The sequence below is a fragment of the Phoca vitulina genome, unplaced genomic scaffold (genome assembly GCF_004348235.1).
Source record: "Phoca vitulina isolate PV1807 unplaced genomic scaffold, GSC_HSeal_1.0 scaffold6, whole genome shotgun sequence".
NCBI lineage: Eukaryota > Metazoa > Chordata > Mammalia > Carnivora > Phocidae > Phoca > Phoca vitulina.
The window spans coordinates 67,916,316-67,938,777 of NW_022589709.1; the positions used below are offsets into that span (position 1 = coordinate 67,916,316).

At 37.6% G+C, this 22,462-nt stretch overlaps 1 protein-coding gene across 1 annotated transcript; it reads right to left on the bottom strand.

Annotated features, from left to right (window-relative positions):
* Positions 1-5,001: 5,001 nt before the first annotated feature.
* LOC116632032 (serine protease inhibitor Kazal-type 6-like) lies at positions 5,002-22,255 on the bottom strand. Its single transcript, XM_032403560.1, has 4 exons — positions 22,136-22,255; positions 13,805-13,861; positions 6,164-6,279; positions 5,002-5,047 (listed from the first exon to the last, which is right to left on the bottom strand). Exons 1-4 carry the CDS (start codon positions 22,253-22,255, stop codon positions 5,002-5,004), a joined length of 339 nt encoding a protein of 112 aa, XP_032259451.1.
* Positions 22,256-22,462: the final 207 nt, after the last annotated feature.

The following is a 22,462-nucleotide window of genomic DNA, read 5'->3' on the forward strand; positions in this document are numbered from 1 at the left end:
ATAAAGGTTCTTTTCTCTCCACAACCTCGCCAAAACTTGTTACTTTTTGAATTTTTGATAATAGCCATCCTAACAGGTGTGAGCTGATATTGCATTGTGTTTTTGTTGCATTTTCCTAATGGTTAGTGATGTCAAGCATCTTTCTATGTTTCCGTTGGACCTTTATACATCTTCTTTGGAAAAATATCTATTCATTCCTCTACCCATTCTTTAATCATTTTTTTAAATTTTGAGTTGTATGAGTTCCTTATGTATTTTGGATATTAACCCCTTACCAGATACATGCTTTGCAAATATTTTCTCCAATTCTGTAGGTTGCCTTTTTATTTAGTTGATCATTTCTTTTGTTGTGCAAAAGCTTTCCAATGTGACGTAGTCCCACTTGTTTAGTTTTGCACCTGTTGCTTGTGCTTTTGATGCCATATCCAGAAAGTCACTGTCAAAGCCAAAGTCATGAGATTTTCCCTTTGTTTTCTTCTAGGAGTTTTACAACTTCAGGTCTTATGTTTAAGTTAGTCGTTAATCCATTTCAAGTTGGTTTTTGTATACAGTATAAGATAAAGGTCCAATTTCACTCTCTTGCATGTGGATGTCCAGTTTTCCCAATGGCGTTTATTGACAAGACTACCTTTCCTACTTTGTATTCTTGGCACCTTCCTTGAAGATTAGTTGACCATTTATGTGTGAGTTTATTTCTGGATTCTCTATTCTGTTCCATTGGTTCGTGTGTCCATTCTTAAGCCCCTACCATACTGCTTTGATTCCTATAGCTGTATAATATGATCTGAAATCAGTGTGAGTGGTGTCTCCAGCTTCGCTCTTCTTTCTCAAGACTTTAGCTTTCTCAATAGCTTTAGCTATTCAGGGTCTTTTGTGGTTCCAAATGAATTTTAGGATTATTTTTTCTATTTCTGTGAAAAATACCATTGGAATTTTGATAGAAATTGCATTCAATCTGTAGAACAGTTTAGGTACAATGGATGTTTTAACAATATTAATTCTTCCCAGCCTATGAACACGGGATATCTTCCCATTTATTTGTGTCTTCTACAATTTCTTTCATCAAGACTTTAACAAGAAACAAAGAAGGTCATTATATAATGATAAAATGTTGTTTCATCAAGAGGATATAACAATTGTGAATGTATATGCACCCAACATTGGAGCATCTAAATATATAAAGCAAATATTAATAGAACTGTTGGGAGAAATAGACAATAAAGCAATAATAGTAGGGAACTTCAATATCCCATTTTCAACAGAGGCTAAATCATCTGGACATAACATTAAAAAGGAAATATTGAATCTGAACTACTTTTAGGCCAGATGGATGAAGTGGAACAGAACAGTGCATCCAACAGCAACAGAATACAGAACATTCTCTAGGATAGATCTTTTGTTAGGCCTCACAGTAAGTCTTAACAAATTTAAGGAAGTTGAAGTCATATCAATATCTTTTCCAATTACAAAGTTATGGAACTGGAAATCAGGCATAAGAGGACAACAGGAAGACTCACAAATATGTGGAAATTAAACAACACAGTTCTAAAAAAAAAAATGAAACAACCCAATTGTCAAAGGAGAAATCAACAGGGAAATTAAAAAAAAAACAACACTTGAGACAAATGAAAATGGAGTTACAGTATACCAAAACTTACGGAATTGTGCTTTATGATGTGCATTCTTTTAGTGTATGTGTCTTATCAAATCTAAAGGGTAACTAGGGAGCTAAATGGGGCCATGCAAGGATACCCTTCTCTTATTAGGTTAGGTCTAAATCTTCTCACACAAAAGCAGGAGACATATGTTCTGCTTATTTTTCCTTAGGTCAAACTACAGAACTGAAATGCACTCAAGTTCTGTAAAGTCCCAGATACCAGCTCTGAGGAAGAAAAGAAGAAAGTCAGAGAAAGACCAAGAACATTTCAGAGAATGCCTGGTTCAGATTTAGTAAACCCGTTGAACCAGGACTCCTCAGGCTACAGCTGAAGGACTCTTCAGGCTATGGCTGTAGACCCATCACAAATTAACCTCAGTGTTCACACATTAGGAATTATGGTAGGTGCTGTCACCCTCTTTGCATCTTCTTTTAAGCCTTTGCTAAGTTTATGAATACTTTTAATTCTATTGTCTCCAAACATATAGGACTAATCCCTCCAATTCAACACATATCCAAGTCACTCAAATTACTACTATTATGTGAAAGGTAGTTTAGGAATAGGGGATTGATGTGACCATCTGGAGTAGAGGCTCTGCCGCTCCCCGGGTATGAGAGTGTGGGTGAATCATTTATATCTCTCTACCTCTCTCATGCAATGGGGCTGCAACTTCACGACCATTGCTAAATTTAAATGTGATCATGTTTGGGTGCTAATCACTGGGAACACGGGTAATCAGTGATAGATTGGTTAACCTAATTTTCTGTGGTGAGTTATTTCAGTCTTTTATCTTAGTTACTATTTTCTCTGGCCTTTTTTCCCCCTGTTGTTCCCCTTTCAATTTTAGAGGATGTGTGTGGGGTGCATATGTTTATGTATACTACTTCAAGAAAACTTTACATAGGCACAGGCAAGCCTCTGGACAAGGTCCCCTTACTCAGCCTACTCACCGACACAGCACATCATTTCTGCAGTGAATTTAGCTTTCAAAAACCAGGAAGAGGTGAACAGATGAGAAAGATGTGACTTGGCAACCCTTGGAGGGGAAAGAAAAGCGCCTGAGGATAGTTAGTGCTTATGAATTTGGTATGATCTGGTTTTGACAATGTTCCCGTGGTCATTCGAAGGTATAATGATAGATAGGAATGTTCGGATCAAATGAATTATTTTCTTATGCTTTGAAGAGAAGAGTACAAACCATACTTAAAACAGTGTGTTCTGTCCTGGCTCTCACCATAATGAGGAACATAATCAGAATTATGAATATTTGCTTCTGTTGGAAGAACCTCTGTGTTTTTTAAAAACCATTTAAAAAAACATTTCCTGAAAAAATTTTAAATATATATCAATATTAAAATAATTTTAGAGTGAACCCCTTGAAACCCACCAACTAGATTGTATCATTACTATTTCACTATGCTAGTTCTTTCGTGTATCTGTCCATTAATCCATCTTTGATACAATTCAAAGTAAATGGCAGACATCAGTATCATTCTGTCTGAAAAACTTCACTATGCATATCGCAGTTAAAACTATACTACTATGCTACATGTTTACATTCTTTTACTTGGATGTCAAATTTGCAAACTATGATACGCATAAATCTTAAGTGTGTATTCACTGAGGTTTGACAAATGTATATATCTCGGAACCTAAACTCCTATATTCTGATCATTGATTATTTTACATGTGACTTGCTCTTCTTTCTAAGAAATACAGGATTTTTGCCCTTCCACCCCCAAAGAATAGCTCAGAACTATTCAAGAGATAGTAATTGAATTATTTACCCAGTTATGGCACCTGAAATAAGCCTTGAAATAAATGGTAGTCTTAAGGCAGGCGAGAGATTTGTATGAGGAAGGAAGGGTAGCCAGAGGGGCCCAAGGCAGCATGAGAGGCCTTCCAGGAGGACAGGACACAGCGGTGGAAACAGACAATTTGTGGGGATAGCTGATAGGAACCTGGCCCGGCTGGAGGGGGCAGTTCTAATAGGAGAGAGGACGAGTGGGCCACGTCGAGAGGCAATATGTCCAAACACGCACAATGACTCAGTTTCCAAACTACACGTAGTACCTATGTGTCTACATTAGAAGTAACTAAATTACACCAGAGAGCAGAAACTGAAGAGGAGAAAAGAGCTTAATTTCGCTAATGAGCAGGGCACTTAGTATGTAGATAAAAACAGGACAGAGAAAAAGCCCCACATGATGAGAATTTTCAAAAATGTTAAAGGAACGGAATATAGACATTAAAAAAAAAACAACTATGTAAATACTGAGAAAAAGAACAAAAATATCCTGGGCAGTGAAGACATCAGTATCATGCTGAAACCGATGACAGAGCACAATGGTTAAAGCTACTGATTTTCGAGCTCTCCTTACAAGTCAGAGATTACTTAACTGCTTACATGTATCATTTTCTTAATCTTCACAATAAATTTAGGAGGTAGGTATTAGTCCCCATTTTACAGGTGAGTACATTGTAAATGAAAGAAGTCAATTGACTTGTTCAAAGACACATAGCTTATGTGAGAGCCCATGACTCGCATTCTGGTCCATGTGACTCAACGATCCACCCTCTTATAATTGCCTTATCTGAACTATGTATTATGGGGGCATTTGTCTCCAGCAAGGGGAATAGTCTTTAAGCACGGAAGAGCACAAATCCTACACTTGAAAGAGTTGAAGTGTGTATTTTCCCTAGCATAACCTAATCTCCCTGGCTCTTGATCTAAAGATCAGATGCACCCCCAGTTTGGTTAGGTCCTATTCGATAGTATACATAAAGGGTAACATCTCTGTGCATAAATCTACCATTCCATAGAGATGAAAAAACTGTGGTTTTTTGTGGAGGATGAATGTTTTATTTTTATATAAAGTACTTTTCCTGAATTTAGGAAGAAACAATATTATGTGATCTACCATCTAAATAATAGATACTGCAAAATAATTGTAAACATAATGTATTGTCACATTGTTAAAAGTCCCTCATTATCTACATGCAACTCCAAGAATAGGAAAGGGGAAGGGATTTTCCCAAGATCCCACAGTGACTGCTTGGTTGATTTAGATCCAAAAAACAGGTCTTTTTATCCAAGCTTATGCGAGGTCAATTATTCCATAATGTATCCGTATGTCTTCTTGATCTCAAAGTAAAAACACAAGCAATGCTTCTACAGAATTTACTTTATTAACAAGCAAATCCAGGGAAATAGATATAAACTGAACTACCCAAGAGGCAGGCAGAGTAGAAGGTGTATCTTTATAAATTTAAAGGCTCCATTAGAGAAAAAAAGAAGTGAGAAAAGAAGTGGCTGGAAGTCAGCACAGACACTGCACAAAATTCAGCATTTTCCTTGATGCTTTAGGTTGATCTTCCCACCACTTTTCCTGTAAAAGAGAAAGACAAATATATGCTCAGTGTAATATTGTTATTATTCATTACAAAGGTTGGAAAAAGTTTTGACTACGCAGAGTCCCTGCAATCATTTGATTCTATAGGTATCCACATTTATGATTTGGCAGAGGTTAATTAAATGTACTCAGAGATGACATCTGGACAAATTACAGAAAACACGAATCTTAAACAAATTTCAGATTTTTACCCAGGCTTGACCTCTTGGTTTCAATTGTTCATTCTCTGAGAGGAAATATGCATACAAACAGAAAAGGTTAAAGTGACCGGAGAGATAATGGCAAAGGTACTCTAGGGTCACAGTCCTCATAGAAGATGTAAGAGGTTGAACCAAATATTCAGGCATTTGGCACTTTATAGCAGGCTGTATATTCAGTCCTTCTCAGTAATATGTGTCCATTAAATTAAATCTCTGTTTACCCTACTGCCTTTCTTCTCTGAGAAAGTTTGGTATTAATTAATCAGATATGTTACATAAGCAAGTAGGCACATATTAATTTATTAATTTCATTCTATGTGCCTGGCTCTGTTATTATTAATAGATAGTTATATAATCCCTGTGCTTAGGCATTTTACAGTGAAGTTGAGTGAAATTAAGACATTCACAGAAAACTCTAATACCAGAAAATGGCGAGGAGTGAGAGACTTTTATCTGGCTTAAACAAGGGTTATAATTTCCTTGGTTTTAGGGCAATCAATTAGACTAAAAGATTGATTGAATAAATTTTTATTAATTATAAACTGATCCCTTGGGAAGGTCACAGTTTATTGGCTAAAATCTATAGCATCTGTTCTGTTCCTTATAAACGTGTAAATTCAATACATATGGGTCCTTGATGGAATCTTCCTAGTATACTACGTAAAGTTTGACTAGTCTGCATTCTAAAGGATAATCTTTTCCTCTATTCTTTGTTGAACGGCTCCTTTTCATCCAAGTAAAAGAGGAATGAATAGAAATTTGTACCTTAGTAACATATAATTTGGTATAAAAGAAAATGTCTGAAAATAATTTGGATAAAATAATATTTTTATTGATAATAAATTTTCCCCAAACTTTTCATGTTTCTGATTTTGATGAGTATGATACTTACACCATTGCCTTACAGAAGGCACATTTATTGCCATATGTCTGGCCGTCAGAGCCACAGTGGGGGTTAGATTCCCGCGTGCAGTAGACCTTGGGATCCCGGAACTCACCACAGTCAATCTACCAACGTAAGCACGGTGACATTGACATTAGTGAATTCTAGTCTATGGATCTATCTCTCAGAACAGAAGCTTCAGACAGCAAGCTTAAACACACACACACACACACACACACACACACACACACACACACGTGCGCTCCCGATGTAAAGCTTCCTGAAATAGAAAAATAGCTTTCCTTATCTGCTTAACCAGAACTTACTAAATGTAAATGAGACAGACTCTTTCTTTGAGACACAGGAAACCCATTTCTGTAGTTATGGTATTCAGGAGTAAGTTAATAATGTAAGGTAGATGCTTACTTCTTATATAAGGAGTGAGGTAAATGCTATAGGTATGACTTTTTGCTCCAACACTTAATTATTCGGAGATTAGTTTTTCAACTTTAAATGCTGCTTGCTTGCTCTTTTCTTTCTGCCTTTCTTTCTCTTCCTTTCCTTGTCTTCCTTCTCTCCTTCCCTCCTCCCTCCCTCTTTCTTTTTCTTTCTTTCTTTCTTTCTTTCCTCTCTCTCTCTCTTTCTTTCTTTGTATTAATTTAACTCTAATTGCAGTCTTTATGCCTTGCTATAAAGATATGGATGATTCTTGCATGGAGTTCCCATACGTTACCTAATGGCTTGTTAGTTTTCCCTGTTGGCTGCTACATCCATTTACTATCTCTTGAAAACAATGGTCTAATGTCTTTATTATTAACTTACTCTGTCTTGGAGTCTATTTGTACAATTTGAACTTTTGTGCCTACTATAAAAACATAGTAATAGCTGCCTAAGCTGCTCTATTTAGAAGGATTCTGAGGGTGCATCCAGCCTTGGTGAGAACACATACTATGACTAATTAGTAATTATCATCATGGGTTCTATAGAAGGGATGGTAGTACCTATGCACTAATATTTCTCCTTAGTTTTAGCGGTCTTTCAGAATAGTCTGGAGTTTTCAATTCAGTGTCAACTGAGTAAATATTTGGTGTGCAAATGGCATTTGAGTCATTTTATTCCAGAGTACAGGCAATATGTAATAGGTAAAACTGAACTCCTCCAAATGTCAGCTGTGTGAGCTGAAGTAACATTTAAACATGAACACAGGGGCCATACTTTACTCCATCTTAGTTCCATTAAAACAACACTGTCTTATGTTTATTAATTGATTCATAATATTTAAGCTACTCTTATATGGATTATGTGAGTTGAGTCTTACAATAACCCTGCTTGAGATATACGGTGAACGATGTTATATTAACTAGTTTACAGATGTGAATAGTGATCCTCAGGAAAATTATGTGGCTTACCAATGCCACACAACCAGATGTCACTGAAACCAGTGCTTAAACATATTGCTTCTCCTTGCTGGTCTAGAATTTCCAACAACCTACTATGGCAGATTTCCAACACATCCTCACTGAGAGAAATAAAGATCAACCGTCACTATGCACCCTTGACCACACTTACAGTCACGACATGGAGACTTCATGAAAATACCTTATTAGAGAAATGTATGGGCATAGGTGAGATGAATTATTTGTTTAAGATGAGTAAACCATTATATATTGATAAAGCCCTCTGATGGTTTGCATGGAGAAACACTCAGCAAAAGAATCACACTGCTGAGTTTAAAAATATTATCACATGTAACAGGTTTAAGGCACCTGAGACTATTAAATATAGATGTTTGTTGAAATTTGGCACTTGTACTGTTGAGGTTGGGCAGCATGGTACTTATCAGAGATCTCAGGGCATGGCTTCGAGAAGATAGGCTTCTCATAGTCCCACCTAAAGTTCTACTTTTCCTGAAAGCTCTTAAAGATAACTCCATCCTCTCATACTACCTCCCGGACAGTAATCTTTCCTTTAGGTCTCCAAACAGAAAAAAGGCTGGAAAATCTTTGGGGTCTTATAAATCATAGGATAATTTTCTCAAAAGCTAATGTATTTTATACTTAAGTCATTGATGTACACATTTGCAGATGTGTGCTTGAGTCAAGAAACTGTAAACACCAGAATCATCTCTGATATTTTCATTTATTCCACAAACAGCCAATGAGTAACTACTATTTGGAGGACACAGTGCTGGGCTCTGGTGATACAGAGAGAAATCAGTTATAAACAATATAAGCTCACCATCTCATCTGCATGAGGGAAGCAGAGAAAATGTAGATAACTGGGACGCCTGGGTGGCTCAGTTAAGTGTCTGCTTTCAGCTCAGGTCACGATCCCAGATTCCTGGGATCAAGCCCGCGTCGGGCTCCCTGCTCAGCGGGTAGTCTGCTTCTCCCTCTGCCTGCTGCTCCCCCTGCTTGTGCCCTCTCTCTCTTTCTGACAAATAAATAAATAAAATCTTAAAAAAAAAGACACAGATAACCATAGCATGATGTGTGGTCAATGCCACAGTGGGCCAGGCACGGGCATTGTGGAAGCTGAAGACAGGGCATCTTGGTCAGAGATACATGTGTCTCTACAGTCAGGTCAGTGAGAAAAAGAAAAAACAAAGTCTCATACATGAGAGAGACACCTCCTTAAGACACCTTTCCCTGGCAGTTGGCCCTCTGATCTTGCCATCCAGCCTCTTTTGTCCTTCAGAAAGTGATATGAAAGAGGCAGTTGGGGAGGGTTCACTGTTGGGAGTGTCTAGACGCCACCCCCTCCCCAAGCCCACTTTTCCCCTTCCACTGCCGCCTGGGAATGACCTGGAAGAATACAAGATTTCAACAATGAAAACCCAAACAATCAAATGGCCTATGAACAGACTTCCTCAGAACATAGACACACTTCATGCTTTCGGATTGTCCTGGCCTCTAGTGATCCCTGAAGGGAGCTAAGGAATCCTGTTACAGAATTTGTTCTGCTACACACAATTAACTAGTTGTGTCATCTTGGACAAAGTACTCAGAGACTCAATTTGCTTACTAGAGACTTGGAAAAAATAACAGTTTCCATGCTTCATTCCGAGCATTGTTATGAGGATCAGAGGTGGTCAAGAGGAATTGTAGAAAGTCAGGGTAGAATATTTGAAACAGCCCTGGGCAAGGATGCGGAAAATAAGCTTCTGATGGCTTCAACTGTACCATCGGACTAGACGGTCTCTGAGGACGCTTCCACCTTTGATGGTTTAAGTCTGAGCAGTGAGTGACTCTCTCAATAAAGTGGCTTAAATAAAGCTAAGTCCTTAGATCTTCAATTGGGTGGGAGAAATAACAACTTCTGCCCAAGTGCTTCCTCTTTTATATCTAGAGGCTCCTCTTCACTCAGTGCGTGAGAAATTTTAGCATGGTGACTGAGGACAGAAAAGGACCACTCTCTGAGAGCCCCGGAGGACAGGGAAGGTGAATGATGCCTTTGCAGGGACAGCCAGAAACCCCTTCTGGGAAGCAAAGAGCAAGGCAGGGGCATAGCAGGGCTGGGACTAGGAAGAGGCCAGGGCTCTCACAACTGGAGGAGAAGTGGGCTATGATTTCTGAATGTCATACCTTTTTTGTGCCTAAATGTCCTCTCCCCTTTTACTATACATGGAACCCAAACAACCGGCTTCTCAGTGGAAGTCAAAGCAGGTCTAGACCAAGGGGATGGTATGATTGTTTCTTCCTCCTTGAAAGTTTCCCCTATGAGGGATTTAGGAAACCCAAGAGAGCTGAAATTCTCCTCTCCCTGAATTGTTTAGAATCCCCTACTGCTCTGTCATGTTGGGGCACTGTCCTGTAGATGGAATCAGACAGACCTGGCTCTGAATTTTGCTTCTTTCACTGATTAGCTACATTACCTCGTGCAAAAATTTGACTGCTCTGAGATTAAGTTTCTTCATCTTTAACGGGGCTGATAATGCCTATCTTCTGGGGTTATCGTAGTGATAAATCCTTTGAAAACACTTTGTAAAGCTCCAAGTATGTGCAAGATTGCTACTATGAATATTAACAATGTAAATTATATCACAATCTACAATTTTTGGAGCCCATTATTTTTATCCTATTTTAGTGAATTTTTTGATTTTTTTTTAAAATTGGTGTTGGATTTAATAAGCACCTCCATTTATTTACTGAGTTCAGCTTCTGAAGACCATGTTTAGGCACTTGGGTGCCAGTGTTTAGTATCAGCCCGACCTCTTGTGGTTCTTCAAAGAACTGTGCCTTCTAAAATATTCTGGAATAGAGTGACACTTTTAGTACCCAAATCAGTGTTTTTTGCTAACGGGCACTACCAAATTATTTAACTTGTCTGGAAAATGAGCTTGTATGGTTACTCAATCAACTAAAGAGTCAGGATCATTGATATTTTACTCTAGCATTTTAGTTCTACAAATAAAGCCAATGAAAATTTGCAAACACACACAATCACACCCATACACCTTAGAGTGTAGGACTTCATCTATTCTCCCCTTTACTGAAAAATACTAGTTTAGGCACCCCTAAACTACTGTTTTCATTATAATACTTCTTTGCTTAAGAACTGAGGATAGTAAACACTAACATGTATTTATTTGCTCAGAAAATTATGCTGCTCAATATGAATTCACGTGCCCTGCAAAATGGCTTCCTGTTGCTGATCAGAAGTAGCGTGGAAGGGCTCAGTCAGTTGAGCGGTTGAGCGTCAGACTCTTGACTTCAGCTCAGGTCATGATCTCAGGGGTTTGAGATCGAGCCCCGCATTGGGCGCCGTGCTGGGTGTGGAGCCTGCTTAAGATTCACTCTCCCTTTCCTTGTACCCCTCCCCGTCCCCCCAAAAAAGAAGCAGCATGGAGCCACAGATGGTCACTCAATGTGGAGTTGGGTGTCCTGAGATGGTGACTGCACAGCTTTACTGCTGTTGGTAACCTTGAGTGAGGTAGGTCCTCTTTCTGAAGCCCGAGTTTCCCTATCTCTAGTTAAGGTATAGATGCTGGTTAACACTGCCAAGTTATATTTAGTGTCCTGTCAGTATCTTAATTAAAGTTAAAGCAAGCTAATTAGGAAAAATGAACAGCCCCAAACATATTTTAGGCATGGAGCATTGTTTTACTAACTATACTAAAATTTACCATGCTTTTATCTTAAAATGCTAACAAAAATAAATGTAGATATCTCAAAATTATTGTAAAAGAAAATGGTTGACAGTTATTTATTTTCAAGCAGTTTGTTATGTTAATTCCAATCTGGAATATTAATTTAAACAGCTCCCTAAGGATATGGTTCCCAAATACCCAGCCTGGTAAGGAAATAAGAAAAACAAAGACAAAGTAGTGAGTGGTTCTAAAAGCAAAATGTATTCTGTTCAAAAAACCATCCTTGCTTTGAGATTATGTCTTTCAAGCATTTTGGTATTATACTATAATTTCTTTAATGAAGGCTGATGATGGTAAATATTAGTTTTATGTTTAATTATTATTATTAGATTTTTATTTTTATGTTATTTAATATTCCTACTTGGCAAATTAAAGAGTTGGCAGCTTATTAGTCACTTATATTTACAGGGAAAATTTTACAGGACTACGAATTCCCAAAGTGCAGGAACATGCTTTTTGTTTAGTTTGAACACTCTTTTTGAAAGAATGTGAAACTTTTACAAATCAATAATTTAAACTGCTCATTCTAATTTCCCCTCAGGTGCTCCATCATGGAGAGACTTCCTGGCATGAGAATATTGACTTTGGTGTTAAGAGAAAACGTTCTCCCTTTTGTCCTGGCTGGATCAGACTTGAGCAGGCATGCTCCCAAGGTTAGTTTCAATTTCTGCTTGTCGTTGGGACTGCCATCATCCTTCCAGACACACAGAAGAGAAACGTCACCTTTGTGCCATCTGAACGGTGGCTCCCTCCTGGCCCTTGATATTTGAGCGCAAAAGAGACAGCAGTCTTGGTCAGGCAGGCTTCGTTCATACGAATCCAGATACCTAAGGCCAGAACAGGGCTCTGGAGATGCTTGAATCTGTATTTTCATCTTAGAGATGTGGAAACAAAGGCAAAGAGAATGGAAGAGACACCGTTCGGATCACACAGCCAGCAAGGATTTGAACAAGGACGCATCTATACTGTCTTGAGGGTGTTTGAGTGCTCCAAAGTCACTGCTTTCCAGCATCAGATAAATACCAAGAACGTAGGATCAAAACTCCTCAGCTGTGTGATTCTTACTCAGTAAGCCTGGCATGGTGCCTGGGGATCTGCACATTGAGGAAGCATCCCCCAGGATCCTCAGGCAAGCAGACTCTAAGACTTGGGTCCGTCTATAGGAACAGAACCAGTAAATAGCAGATTTTCAATGAACCCTAGAAAGCACTAAAAATCCAATCTGGAATTCCAAGCTGAAAGAAGAAAAGCAACTTGTGTGTTAATGAGAAAACTGGGGTTAAATTCCATTTATTTTGAATCTCTGTGTAATGGCCTTATCATATTTTACTACCTAAAGGGATATGGAATGTTGGTCTGGATCTTATGTCCTTTCTCTGTTTGTTTTGATATTTAACATAGATTATGCTACCATATACATTTAAACATAAGGATAAATCAATTTTAAGGTGTATAATTACATATAGCAATACAAACACACGTGTGCATACACTAAGACACAAGTGTACATGCACACACGTGCACACACACACACAACACACTGGCAGTTCATTCTAAGGTATCATCTGTTGTAAGATGCATCTCAATTTCTGAGATGCTAAAATTTGAAAAAAAAAGTTTTATGCAAGTGGTAGGTATACTAGGGTTGGAAAATATTTTTTAGCTCCTTTGCCAACTCCAATCAGTTGGCAGTAGTGTCTGGGAATTTTTGATGCCAAAAGTTCTTGAGCACAACGAGGCTAACCAAGAACCAAGGCCAAAGTCAAGTGAACACATTCAGTATAGACACAAGAGCAGGACTGGCAGAACAAACACCACTGATTTGTGTTGTCTTTTGGTAGAACAAGAGACTGGAAAAAAGGTGGTGGATTAATTTGGAAAAAAAAGAATCAGCCAAATAAAGAAGATAACTTGTGCCTATTCCAATTTTTAACCCCAATTGTATTTAATTTCAAGTGAATCTCTTTGTACATACTCAGTGCAACACACTTAACAAGCTTGCTCTCTAAGCAGAAAATAAAAGCCTCTGGCCTAATATCTCCTTTAGAAGCTGCTCATGATTGATCACTAAGTTATCCTTCTATAGTTTACCAAATGCTCCCACATAGTTTATGTAACTTAAATCTAATTCTATGAGGTGAATAATATTATTCCTTTTCTATAGTTGTGGAAATTATGGCTCAGAAAAGCTGAGTAACTTGCCCAAGATCACACAGTGAAATCAGAGACTAAGCATTAGCACGATGACAGATTCGTCCTATTTTTATTTACATTCATTTCACTTTAACAAAATCTGAGAATAGGCATTTAGGGTCTTTAAAACTGTAAACAGTATACTCAATGATATTGTAGTTAAAAAAATGAGTTACTTCTGATTTCTGCATTTGGGCCGCATGTTCCTTGTTTCTGCTCTTTTACCCATAGGCAAACCTCTGTTTGGCTGGGGAATACCAGCCAAACGCCACCCAGGTCTGAAGAATAGGTAGAAAATATACACTGACCTGTCCTCCTTGACTGAAGACACCTGAAAAGAAAGCACAAAATCCAAACAATGTAGTCTTTGAATGTGCAAAAAGCAGGATTTGTGAAATTAGGACACCCTTAAGCTGGGAATGATACCTTTTCTTGATTCTTCGTCCCCTGAACAAGTCATGGTGTGGTAGTTTTATTGTTTACACCTGTTCATTTCTCAGGGCACAGCAGACACTTCAAAAGTGATTTACATATATATAATGTACATGGACCATGATGGGTAATATTTCTTGGAGGTTTGGGGGGAAGTTAGAGGAAATAGTTTAAGGATCTGGAGATTCATGTGACAGTCCTGGTCGAGTCACGAATTTACTATGGGAATGACCTTGTCATCTCTGGCTTCAAGACAGAGAAGTTGGGTTGGAAAGTTTCCTCTCACTTTGACAGTCCAGGGTTCAGCACATGCAGACCTCCCCAAAGCCTTTGTCCCAGGCAGCTGGGGAAGACACTACATTTGTTGTTTGTTCTTTGAGCCCCAAATTGCTCTTCTGCCCTTTATACTCAACCAGCTTTGAAGACTTGGCCCAAATATAGACTCGTAAGGACAAACTCATTCTCTTTTTTTGTGACTTATTTCTCCTGCTACATCTTTCTAAATTTCTGAAAGAGAAGACAAGTCCACAAATACAGTCTTGCTTCTCTCTCTCTCCCTCCCTCCATCTTTAGGATTATGTGTGTGATTTTAAGTTGTGGCTAATTAGCTCAGTGGTTTAAAATACTGATATAATAGGGTGCCTGGGTGGCACAGATGGTTAAGTGTCTGCCTTTGGCTCAGGTCATGATCCCGGGGTCCTGGGATTGAGTCCCGCATCAGGCTCCCTGCTCTTTGGGGAGCCTGCTTCTCCCTCTGCCTCTGCCTCTCTCTCTCTCATGAATAAATAAATAAAATCTTAAAAAAACAAAAAAACGCTGATATCTTTCTTTTAAAATAAATAAATAAATAAATAAAATACTGATATAATAAAGGTCTTGGGTTGAATTCTGGTATGAGCCGTTGAATCTTGATCTGGCCATAACTGCAGAATTCCTAATGCCAACAACACTTCTCATGTGTAAGCCCAAGGGCACTTTGATGACAGAATTGCATGAGTACAATCCTTCTCAAGTGCTGGCCTGCACTTGCAGGAGAACAGCTGGAAATACGTCAAGTGTATTCTCTATTCAAGGGGAAAGGAGAAACAAGGCTTTTGAATTTAAAAGGAAGTTAATGAACATCTGCTGTAGTGATTGCCCACCTTACTGCAGCCACGTGGCTGGTTATTACGTGGGAGCTATGCTTGTGGTGAGCACAGCAGAACGTACATACTTGGGGAATCACTATGTTGTACACCTGAAACTAATGAAACACTCCATGTCAACTATAGTTCAGTAAAAAAAAAGAGGATTTCTCCACTAAAAAAACCACAAAACCCCCCCCCCCAAAAAAAACACAATATCAACAACAACCAAAAAATAAAGATTCTTAGGACAATCGCTCGAAAATTCCATTCTATAAGATCAAATAGGACCTGGGGTGCCTGGGTGGCTCAGTCGGTTAAGCATCTCTTAGTTTTGGCTCAGGTCATGATCTCAGGGTCATGAGGCTGAGCCCCGCCTAGGGGTCCACACTCAGTGGGGAGTTTCCTTGAGACTCTCTCTCTCTCTGCCCAACCCTCCCCTCAGCCCACCTCGCCTCACACTCTCACACGCACTCTCTCTCCCAAATAAATAAATAAAATCTTAAAAAAAAAAAATCTCTGATAGCAGCAAACTTCAACTACTTTTGTCACAAGTGCTGTATCAGACATGGAAGTTCCCAGGATGCAATCTCATTTCTGGCATTCTACAAATGAGAGAAGATCTCGAAATGCTGTGCTATTTCTCCAGGTGACACAGGTCATTAGTGAAAGAGGTGGGCCTAGCTGCTGGGTCTAGAGTCTCTAGCATGTGCTTTGTCCACTGCAACAGCAAAGAGTAGAATAATAAAGAAGGAAAGAAATAGGTACAGTGAAACTGTTCATTCATATGATCCTGTGATGAAAAATATCAGATTGAACTGTATTATCCTTTAAACAACCCGAATTGATAGAATATATGACTCTTGCTCATTAAAGTGGCCAAAGATATTCCCTTGCTTGAAGAATTAATTCACCACCAGCATATACGTTTTGGCATTTTAAGATTCCATAACTTTCCTGAAGCATTCTCCAAGTTGCCTTCTTCCTCCTTGTTTCAATTTCAGTTATTTAAATTCCAATTATAAGAATAATGAGGACAGGAAATCTTTCTTTTGTCTTGGAAGCCAAACTACTAGTTACAACAATTACTCATCCTCCAGACTAGTTCTGTGGAACAAACATCTGTAATATCCAGAAGTCCTGGATTCAAATTCTAAATTCTACTTCCTCGTTACAAGTCCTTTGGCAATTTTAAGTTCTTTATGCTACAGTTTTTTTTTATATGTAGAGTATAAACATGAATACCTTGCCGTGTGTATTGGAGATGATGCAGAAAAGCCCTCAGTACATGCCTAGAATATAGTATATGCTCAACAAAACATTATTTTTATCATTACTATCACCATTCTCATCTCACAATCATTATCACCACTACAATGATCTCAGAATTGGCCTTTAATATCAAGATTGTTAGGATTTTGAAATATGGTAGATAAATACCCTTATTTCCAGTTCAGTAGGAATACTGGATTTTAATTTTAAGAAAAAAAAAATGAACTCACCCGAGAAAATGCTGAAAAGAGCCAGAGAGAGGAGCAGAAAGACCCTCAATATTCTCATGGTGCCAGTTAGCTCACTCAGATCAAGGCTCCTTTGTCTAGCTCAGCTTCTGTGTCAAGACACTTCCCAGGGTACTAAAACACACACTGAGACATATATATATATAGACATGATCAAGGGAGCTGGGATCTCCACCTACCTTATAAATCACCTTCTAAAACCATATGCAAATCTACACAATTTAGGCATTTATTGGGACCTCTTACCAACTTAAAGAAATGCTTCATGCTCTCCATCATTCTTAAAAATTAGAACAATTATGTGAGTTGCACCTTAGATCTTATTAATTGAGGATGTCATTTTCTACCTGTAGTTTATGTTTTCCTAACAACCAATATATCCTCCCTACTCTTCCCTCTAAGGTTTTGCTACATTAAAGGGATGATTCACTGGTGGAGCCTGCTTGATGTCTAGGTCTCTTTCAGACAGGTCCTGCATGTATGTGGTCCAGATGAGTAACCACAGGGGAATGGAATCTAGGGTGTAACTTGGATTTTCAAAGTCCATGTCATCCAAGGTGTACCCCAAAGAAATAGGTATTCTACATTGTCACCAGAACTGTGTTAGCAAAAGCATTTTCTGGGGAGGAATCAGCCTGTTAATTTTAAAAATCATTACTGTAGTCAAATGCCAGTGATTTTCAATTATTTTTTTAATTTATTTTTTTTTTATTATGTTCAGTTAGCCAACATATAGTATGTCATATGTGATTTTCAATTCTGAAGTCAAAATGAAGAAGGGAGTCAATGTATTTTTTTATTTATAAAAATTATTTTTATCCATTCATTAGTTGATGGTGTTGTATGGAAGTATTGAATCACTGTATTGTTCACCTAAAACTAATATTACACTGTATGTTAACTAATTGGAGCTTAAATAAAAAGTTAAAAAATTATTTTTAAAAGTTACTGAATTAAGGAATATTTAAAATAAGTAATATGAACTATTTCCCTTTTCTCTGTAAAGTAAAAAAAATAGTCATAATAAAACTTTTTGTTTTAGCTCCTTGAAAATATACTGTTCATACACATAGATGAATCCCATTAACTATCATGGTCAATTCATTTGCAAGAGAGATCAAAGAGTGGGATGTCCATAGCTTTCTTTGTGGGAACAACAACAAAAATAAACAATGGTTATAGTGATAATGAGAAAGTCTGTCTCAAATCACAAACAGCTACTTAAAATACCATGAAGAAAAACGGAGCACTTTAAAGTGTTGGAAGAACACGCAAAATGTGTCCAGTTTAAACACTCCTATGTGGAACATAAAAAAACAAAACAAATGAATAAACAAATAAACAAAAAGCACAATCAGGCCTATAAACACAGAGAACAAATTGATGGCTGCCAGTGGGAAGGGGGGTGAGGAGTTGAACAGAATGGGTGAAGGAGAGTGGGAGATACAGACTTCCAGTTATGGATGAGTAAGTCACGGGAATAAAAGGCACAGCAGAGGGAACACCGTCAATGACATTGTAACAGTGTATGGTGACGGACACTGGTGGTGGGTATGGGGTCAGGTATAGAGAAGCCGAGTCACCGTTTTGCACACCTGAAACTAAGTAACACTGTATGTCGACTGGAGTCAAACAAAAAAATTAAAAGATTAAAAAAATAAACACAAGTGATTAGTGTTTTATGTATAAATAACTCAGAAATTCTACTTCTAAACAATGGGCTTCCTTTTCCAGTAATCACTTTGAGAAAATATATACGTAGTTCAGATATTGTTCCTTTTATTTCAGGATACTTCTTTTCTTTTTGGAAATTGACATATTAATTTGATTCATCTCAGAATTTAGGATGTGTTTTCAGTCTTTGGAAATGGCAACTATATTGCATTGAATTTGGTAATCAAATAAAATATTGCTGTTTAATAAAAAATGAGGCATGACTGTAATAAAAATAAGAATTATTTTCTTTTATTTGCTTTTCTGACAGTTTTAAAAGATGTGAACTTGAAGGGTAGAGGAGATGGGGGGATGAGGAGTACAGGTAGGAAAGAGAGGAAAGGAATAAGAAGGAAAAGCACCTGCTTGGTTTTCATTCTAAGGAGTGTGCTGTAACACACACGCAGACACATACATGCTCACAAATACATAATCTTGAAGTCCTTTGCAGAAGGTCGTGGGTCAGATGTCAAGCACTAAAAGTTTCAAAGACAACTAATGAACAACCTTAACAATTGTCTTTAAATTTTTCTTGAATCTTTATGGGAAGAAATTTTGTGGCTTCCTAATATTCTTACCAATTAATATGTGCTCAGAAAATGTTTGATATATAACTGAGATTGAATTATCTTTAATCGGCAAGACAAATGTATTCTGCTATTATTGTGACATGAAGAAAAAAATAATAAAAATAAAATTTCATTCTTTGACACAGAAATCTTAGCTTATATAAAATTGAATCCACTCTACTCAGTATATTAGGTCCAAACTTCATTAATGTTTTATCAGAAGAAAATAAAAAATAGATTTTATAATTAATTGTGATCTTTAAGGACATTTACCTCAATCTCCCACTCAATACAAATCAAACTAATGTTCTCCTAAGAGAAGTACATAGTACTTTTATACTTACTGGTTCTGTGATGGATAGGAAAGAGATAGAGTTTGATTCCAGATAGACTCGGAATGCACATTCCACTTCTGCCACTTCTGCTCTGTATGATTTGAGGGATGTTAATTAACCTTTCTGAATCTTAATATTCTTTTTTTTTTTTTTTTTTGTCAGAGAGAGAGGGAGAGCACAAGGAGGGGGAGTGGCAGGCAGAGATAGAAGCAGGCAGAGGGAGAAACAGGCTCCCCTCTGAGCAAGGAGCCCGATGTGGGACTCCATCCCAGGACCCTGGGATCATGACCTGAGCCGAAGGCAGACGCTAAACCAACTGAGCCACCCAGGTGTCCCTGAATCTTAATATTCTTAATAAGATGGCTTTCTGGGTTCTTTTCCTGCATCTTATACTTATTTCTTTCACTTTCTTGGCTCAGAAACAACTTTAGTGTTCTGTCAAAAATTTGCATTCAGTCTCAAAATTGTTTAGGCTTGAGTCTGTCATCATATTAGTGATCCCTTTCAACCTTGTGTCAACTACAAATCTAGTAAATGTCCTCTTGATCATCATCAATATCATTGACAAGTGTTGAACAAAATAGGGTTGAAGATATTTCACCAACTTATGTCCAAAGCTACTCTATTTAAATCAATGTTCACGTTTTGGGCATGGTAGCAATTTCTCACCCTTATGAAATACAGTGAGGCACACTGGGCATGACTTGCTTTTAAAGAATCTATGTACATTCCTGGTCATCCTCACCTTCTTTCCTAAATGCTCATGTTATCGTATTTCCTGCTCCTCCCGTCATAGATTCGGCACCCCTTTCAAAGTAAGTTCTTCATGGTTTCTCATTTATTTGCATTATGCTTGTATTTTCCTAACTTAAGTCATGATGTTGCTTTTGCCTGGGATGTTCTTTTCTCTAATTGCTACATGTCTAAATTCTACATATCATACAATGAGAAGTCCAAGTTATAATCTCTTAACAGAACATTTCTTTCTTTCTCTCTTTCTTTCTTTCTTTCTTTTTCTTTCTTTCTTTCTTTCTTTCTTTCTTTCTTTCTTTCTTTCTTCTTTCTTCTTTCTTTCTTCTTTCTGTCTCTTTCTTTCTTTCCTTCTTTTTTAGAGGGAGAGAGCACAAGCAGGGAGGGGTAGAGGGAGAAGAAGAGAGAGAATTCCAAGCAGGCTCTAAGCTCAGCACGGAGCCTGACATGGGGCTGGATCTCATGACCCTGAGATCATGACCTGAGCCAAAATCGAGAGTCAGGCTCACAGACCTGAGCCACCCAGACGCCCCTCACAGAACATTTCTTAATCCTCTAAGGTAGACATCCTAAACTGGTAGCATGAAGATTGACTCTGACTTATTGATGTATTTTATTTGTATTTTTTAATTTGTATTTTAATGGTTTAAAAAATTTAAATTAGTCCACAACTTTTAAAGTATGAATATCTAACAAAATGTTAAATACAAGATTTCTGGAACTTTTGGGGCCCTTCATTGTCAGGGCGAAAGTCACCTGAAGTTTAGGGGTAACTGCTTCATTCGCACGTGTCATTGGCTCACTCATTTGCCTTACTTGTTGCTGGCCCTAGAAGGCTTTTGAGTTTGAGAATCGTGTCCTTTGACTGTAATACTACCTATTCTTCTGAATTCTCTTGACATGTATCTTTACTTTTCTTGTGAAACTGTTCTACTTTGTAAAATTATGCCCATCTGACATCTCCTCTATTTGTCTAGATGTTCCTTGTGAACAGAATCTGTATCTTATTAGTCTTTTATCCTCCAAATCTTTGTCTTGTATTTAGCAGTTACTCTGCATTTATTCAAAATACATATGAGATTTTTAAAAAATTAGCATTATATATTCATCGGAGATCATTAGTTACTTGTAGCCAACATTTTTCAAAATCTATCCTCTTCCTTCTTTTACACACGTAGATATTTGCTGTCTAGTTTACTATCATTTCTTTCACTTCTTTGATTTCCTCTAGATATAGTTCAACAGGACTGTAAACCTCACTTATAAACCCCTATATATTTACCTGCTTCCTAGTAAGATAGAGGGACTACATCCTAATACTCACTGACTCTCATGAAAGAACGCATAGACTGCCAATCACATAACTGGGAGTCAGATTTTGTAACCTGCTGATCCTTGAGTGGCAATTGTCTCTCTATTCAATTCATATAACCTTCTCTAGTCACTGCCTTTGCTCCACCATCCACACTCCCTTCATATCCCGTTTCATTATGACCAAGGCTATTATGTTTTTTTATATTACTTTAGCTCCAGTAGAAATCAAACTAAGTCATCAAGTACACTTTTGGAAGTTAACTGATGTTATGAATCTTAATATAGTATTAGGAAAATTTCTATTTCATTCAAAGATTTCTGTCTTCCTGATTTTCTTTCTTTTTCATGTTTTTGTATATTTCTTCATGAATTCACTTTTATGGTTGAATTTTGCATATGTTTTCATATTAAGCCTCCTCAAATGTCTTATTTTTAAACTTAAGTGTTATAGCTCCACATCAATTTGGATAAGGTTCAAGAAGAGATTACCACAGCATAAACTTAGGAACGCTATGAAAGGGTGACACTATTCCTTAGGCATCCTAAAAAAAGGTCAGGGTCACCTTATTTCCTTCTTTGACAAGGTAACTAGACTGGTAGATGTGGGTATAGAGTAGATGCAGTGGACTGAACAGTGGCAAGGCGTGAGACAGTCTCTCGGAGTGTAATTGTGAAGGGACAGAGAATTAGGAGCAGACTCCTTTAACTGGTTCAACAACCAAACAAAAAGATGCTGATGGATGAATTAACACACCTGGGAAGAATAGAGTACTGTCCCAGTCAGTGCTTTCGTAACTGACTTCAATGAAGGTATAGAAAGCATGCTTTAAATATGAAGTTATCTATTATCCTCTCCTTTTGTGGTTCATTTCTTTGACATACAGAGAACGTTTCATCTTGTTCATTTTGGCTGGTCATCACTGCATCACCTTCACTGATTGTATCAAATTCATCAGTTAAACTGTTGAAGGTGTCAGGGCTGGAGATCACCCCTGTGGTCATTCATCTCTTTCTTCTTAGAACTTCTATAAACTGTTCCACAGAAACTGGTACTGGATTGCTATGTTATGTTATTGACTGATGAGTCTTGTTCTGTAGCTTTATCTACAACAAGAGATTATGATTTGAAAGAAAGACAGGGGTTTATCTTATTCTCTTTTAAATTCTCCTACTGATATTTTTTGAATGAAAAAGTACAAAAGGTTTTCA

What these genes read in the sequence shown, in the direction of transcription:
- LOC116632032 (XM_032403560.1), bottom strand. Translation starts at nt 22,255, where the DNA reads ATGACCACAGGGGTGATCTCCAGCCCTGACACCTTCAACAGTTTAACT. An exon ending in TCTTCAGTCAAGGAGGACAG is followed by an intron (nt 6,280 to 13,804) that starts GTCAGTGTATAT and finishes TTACGTTGGTAG; the next exon opens with ATTGACTGTGGTGAGTTCCG. An exon ending in GCCTTCTGTAAGGCAATGGT is followed by an intron (nt 5,048 to 6,163) that starts GTAAGTATCATA and finishes TCTCTTTTACAG; the next exon opens with GAAAAGTGGTGGGAAGATCA.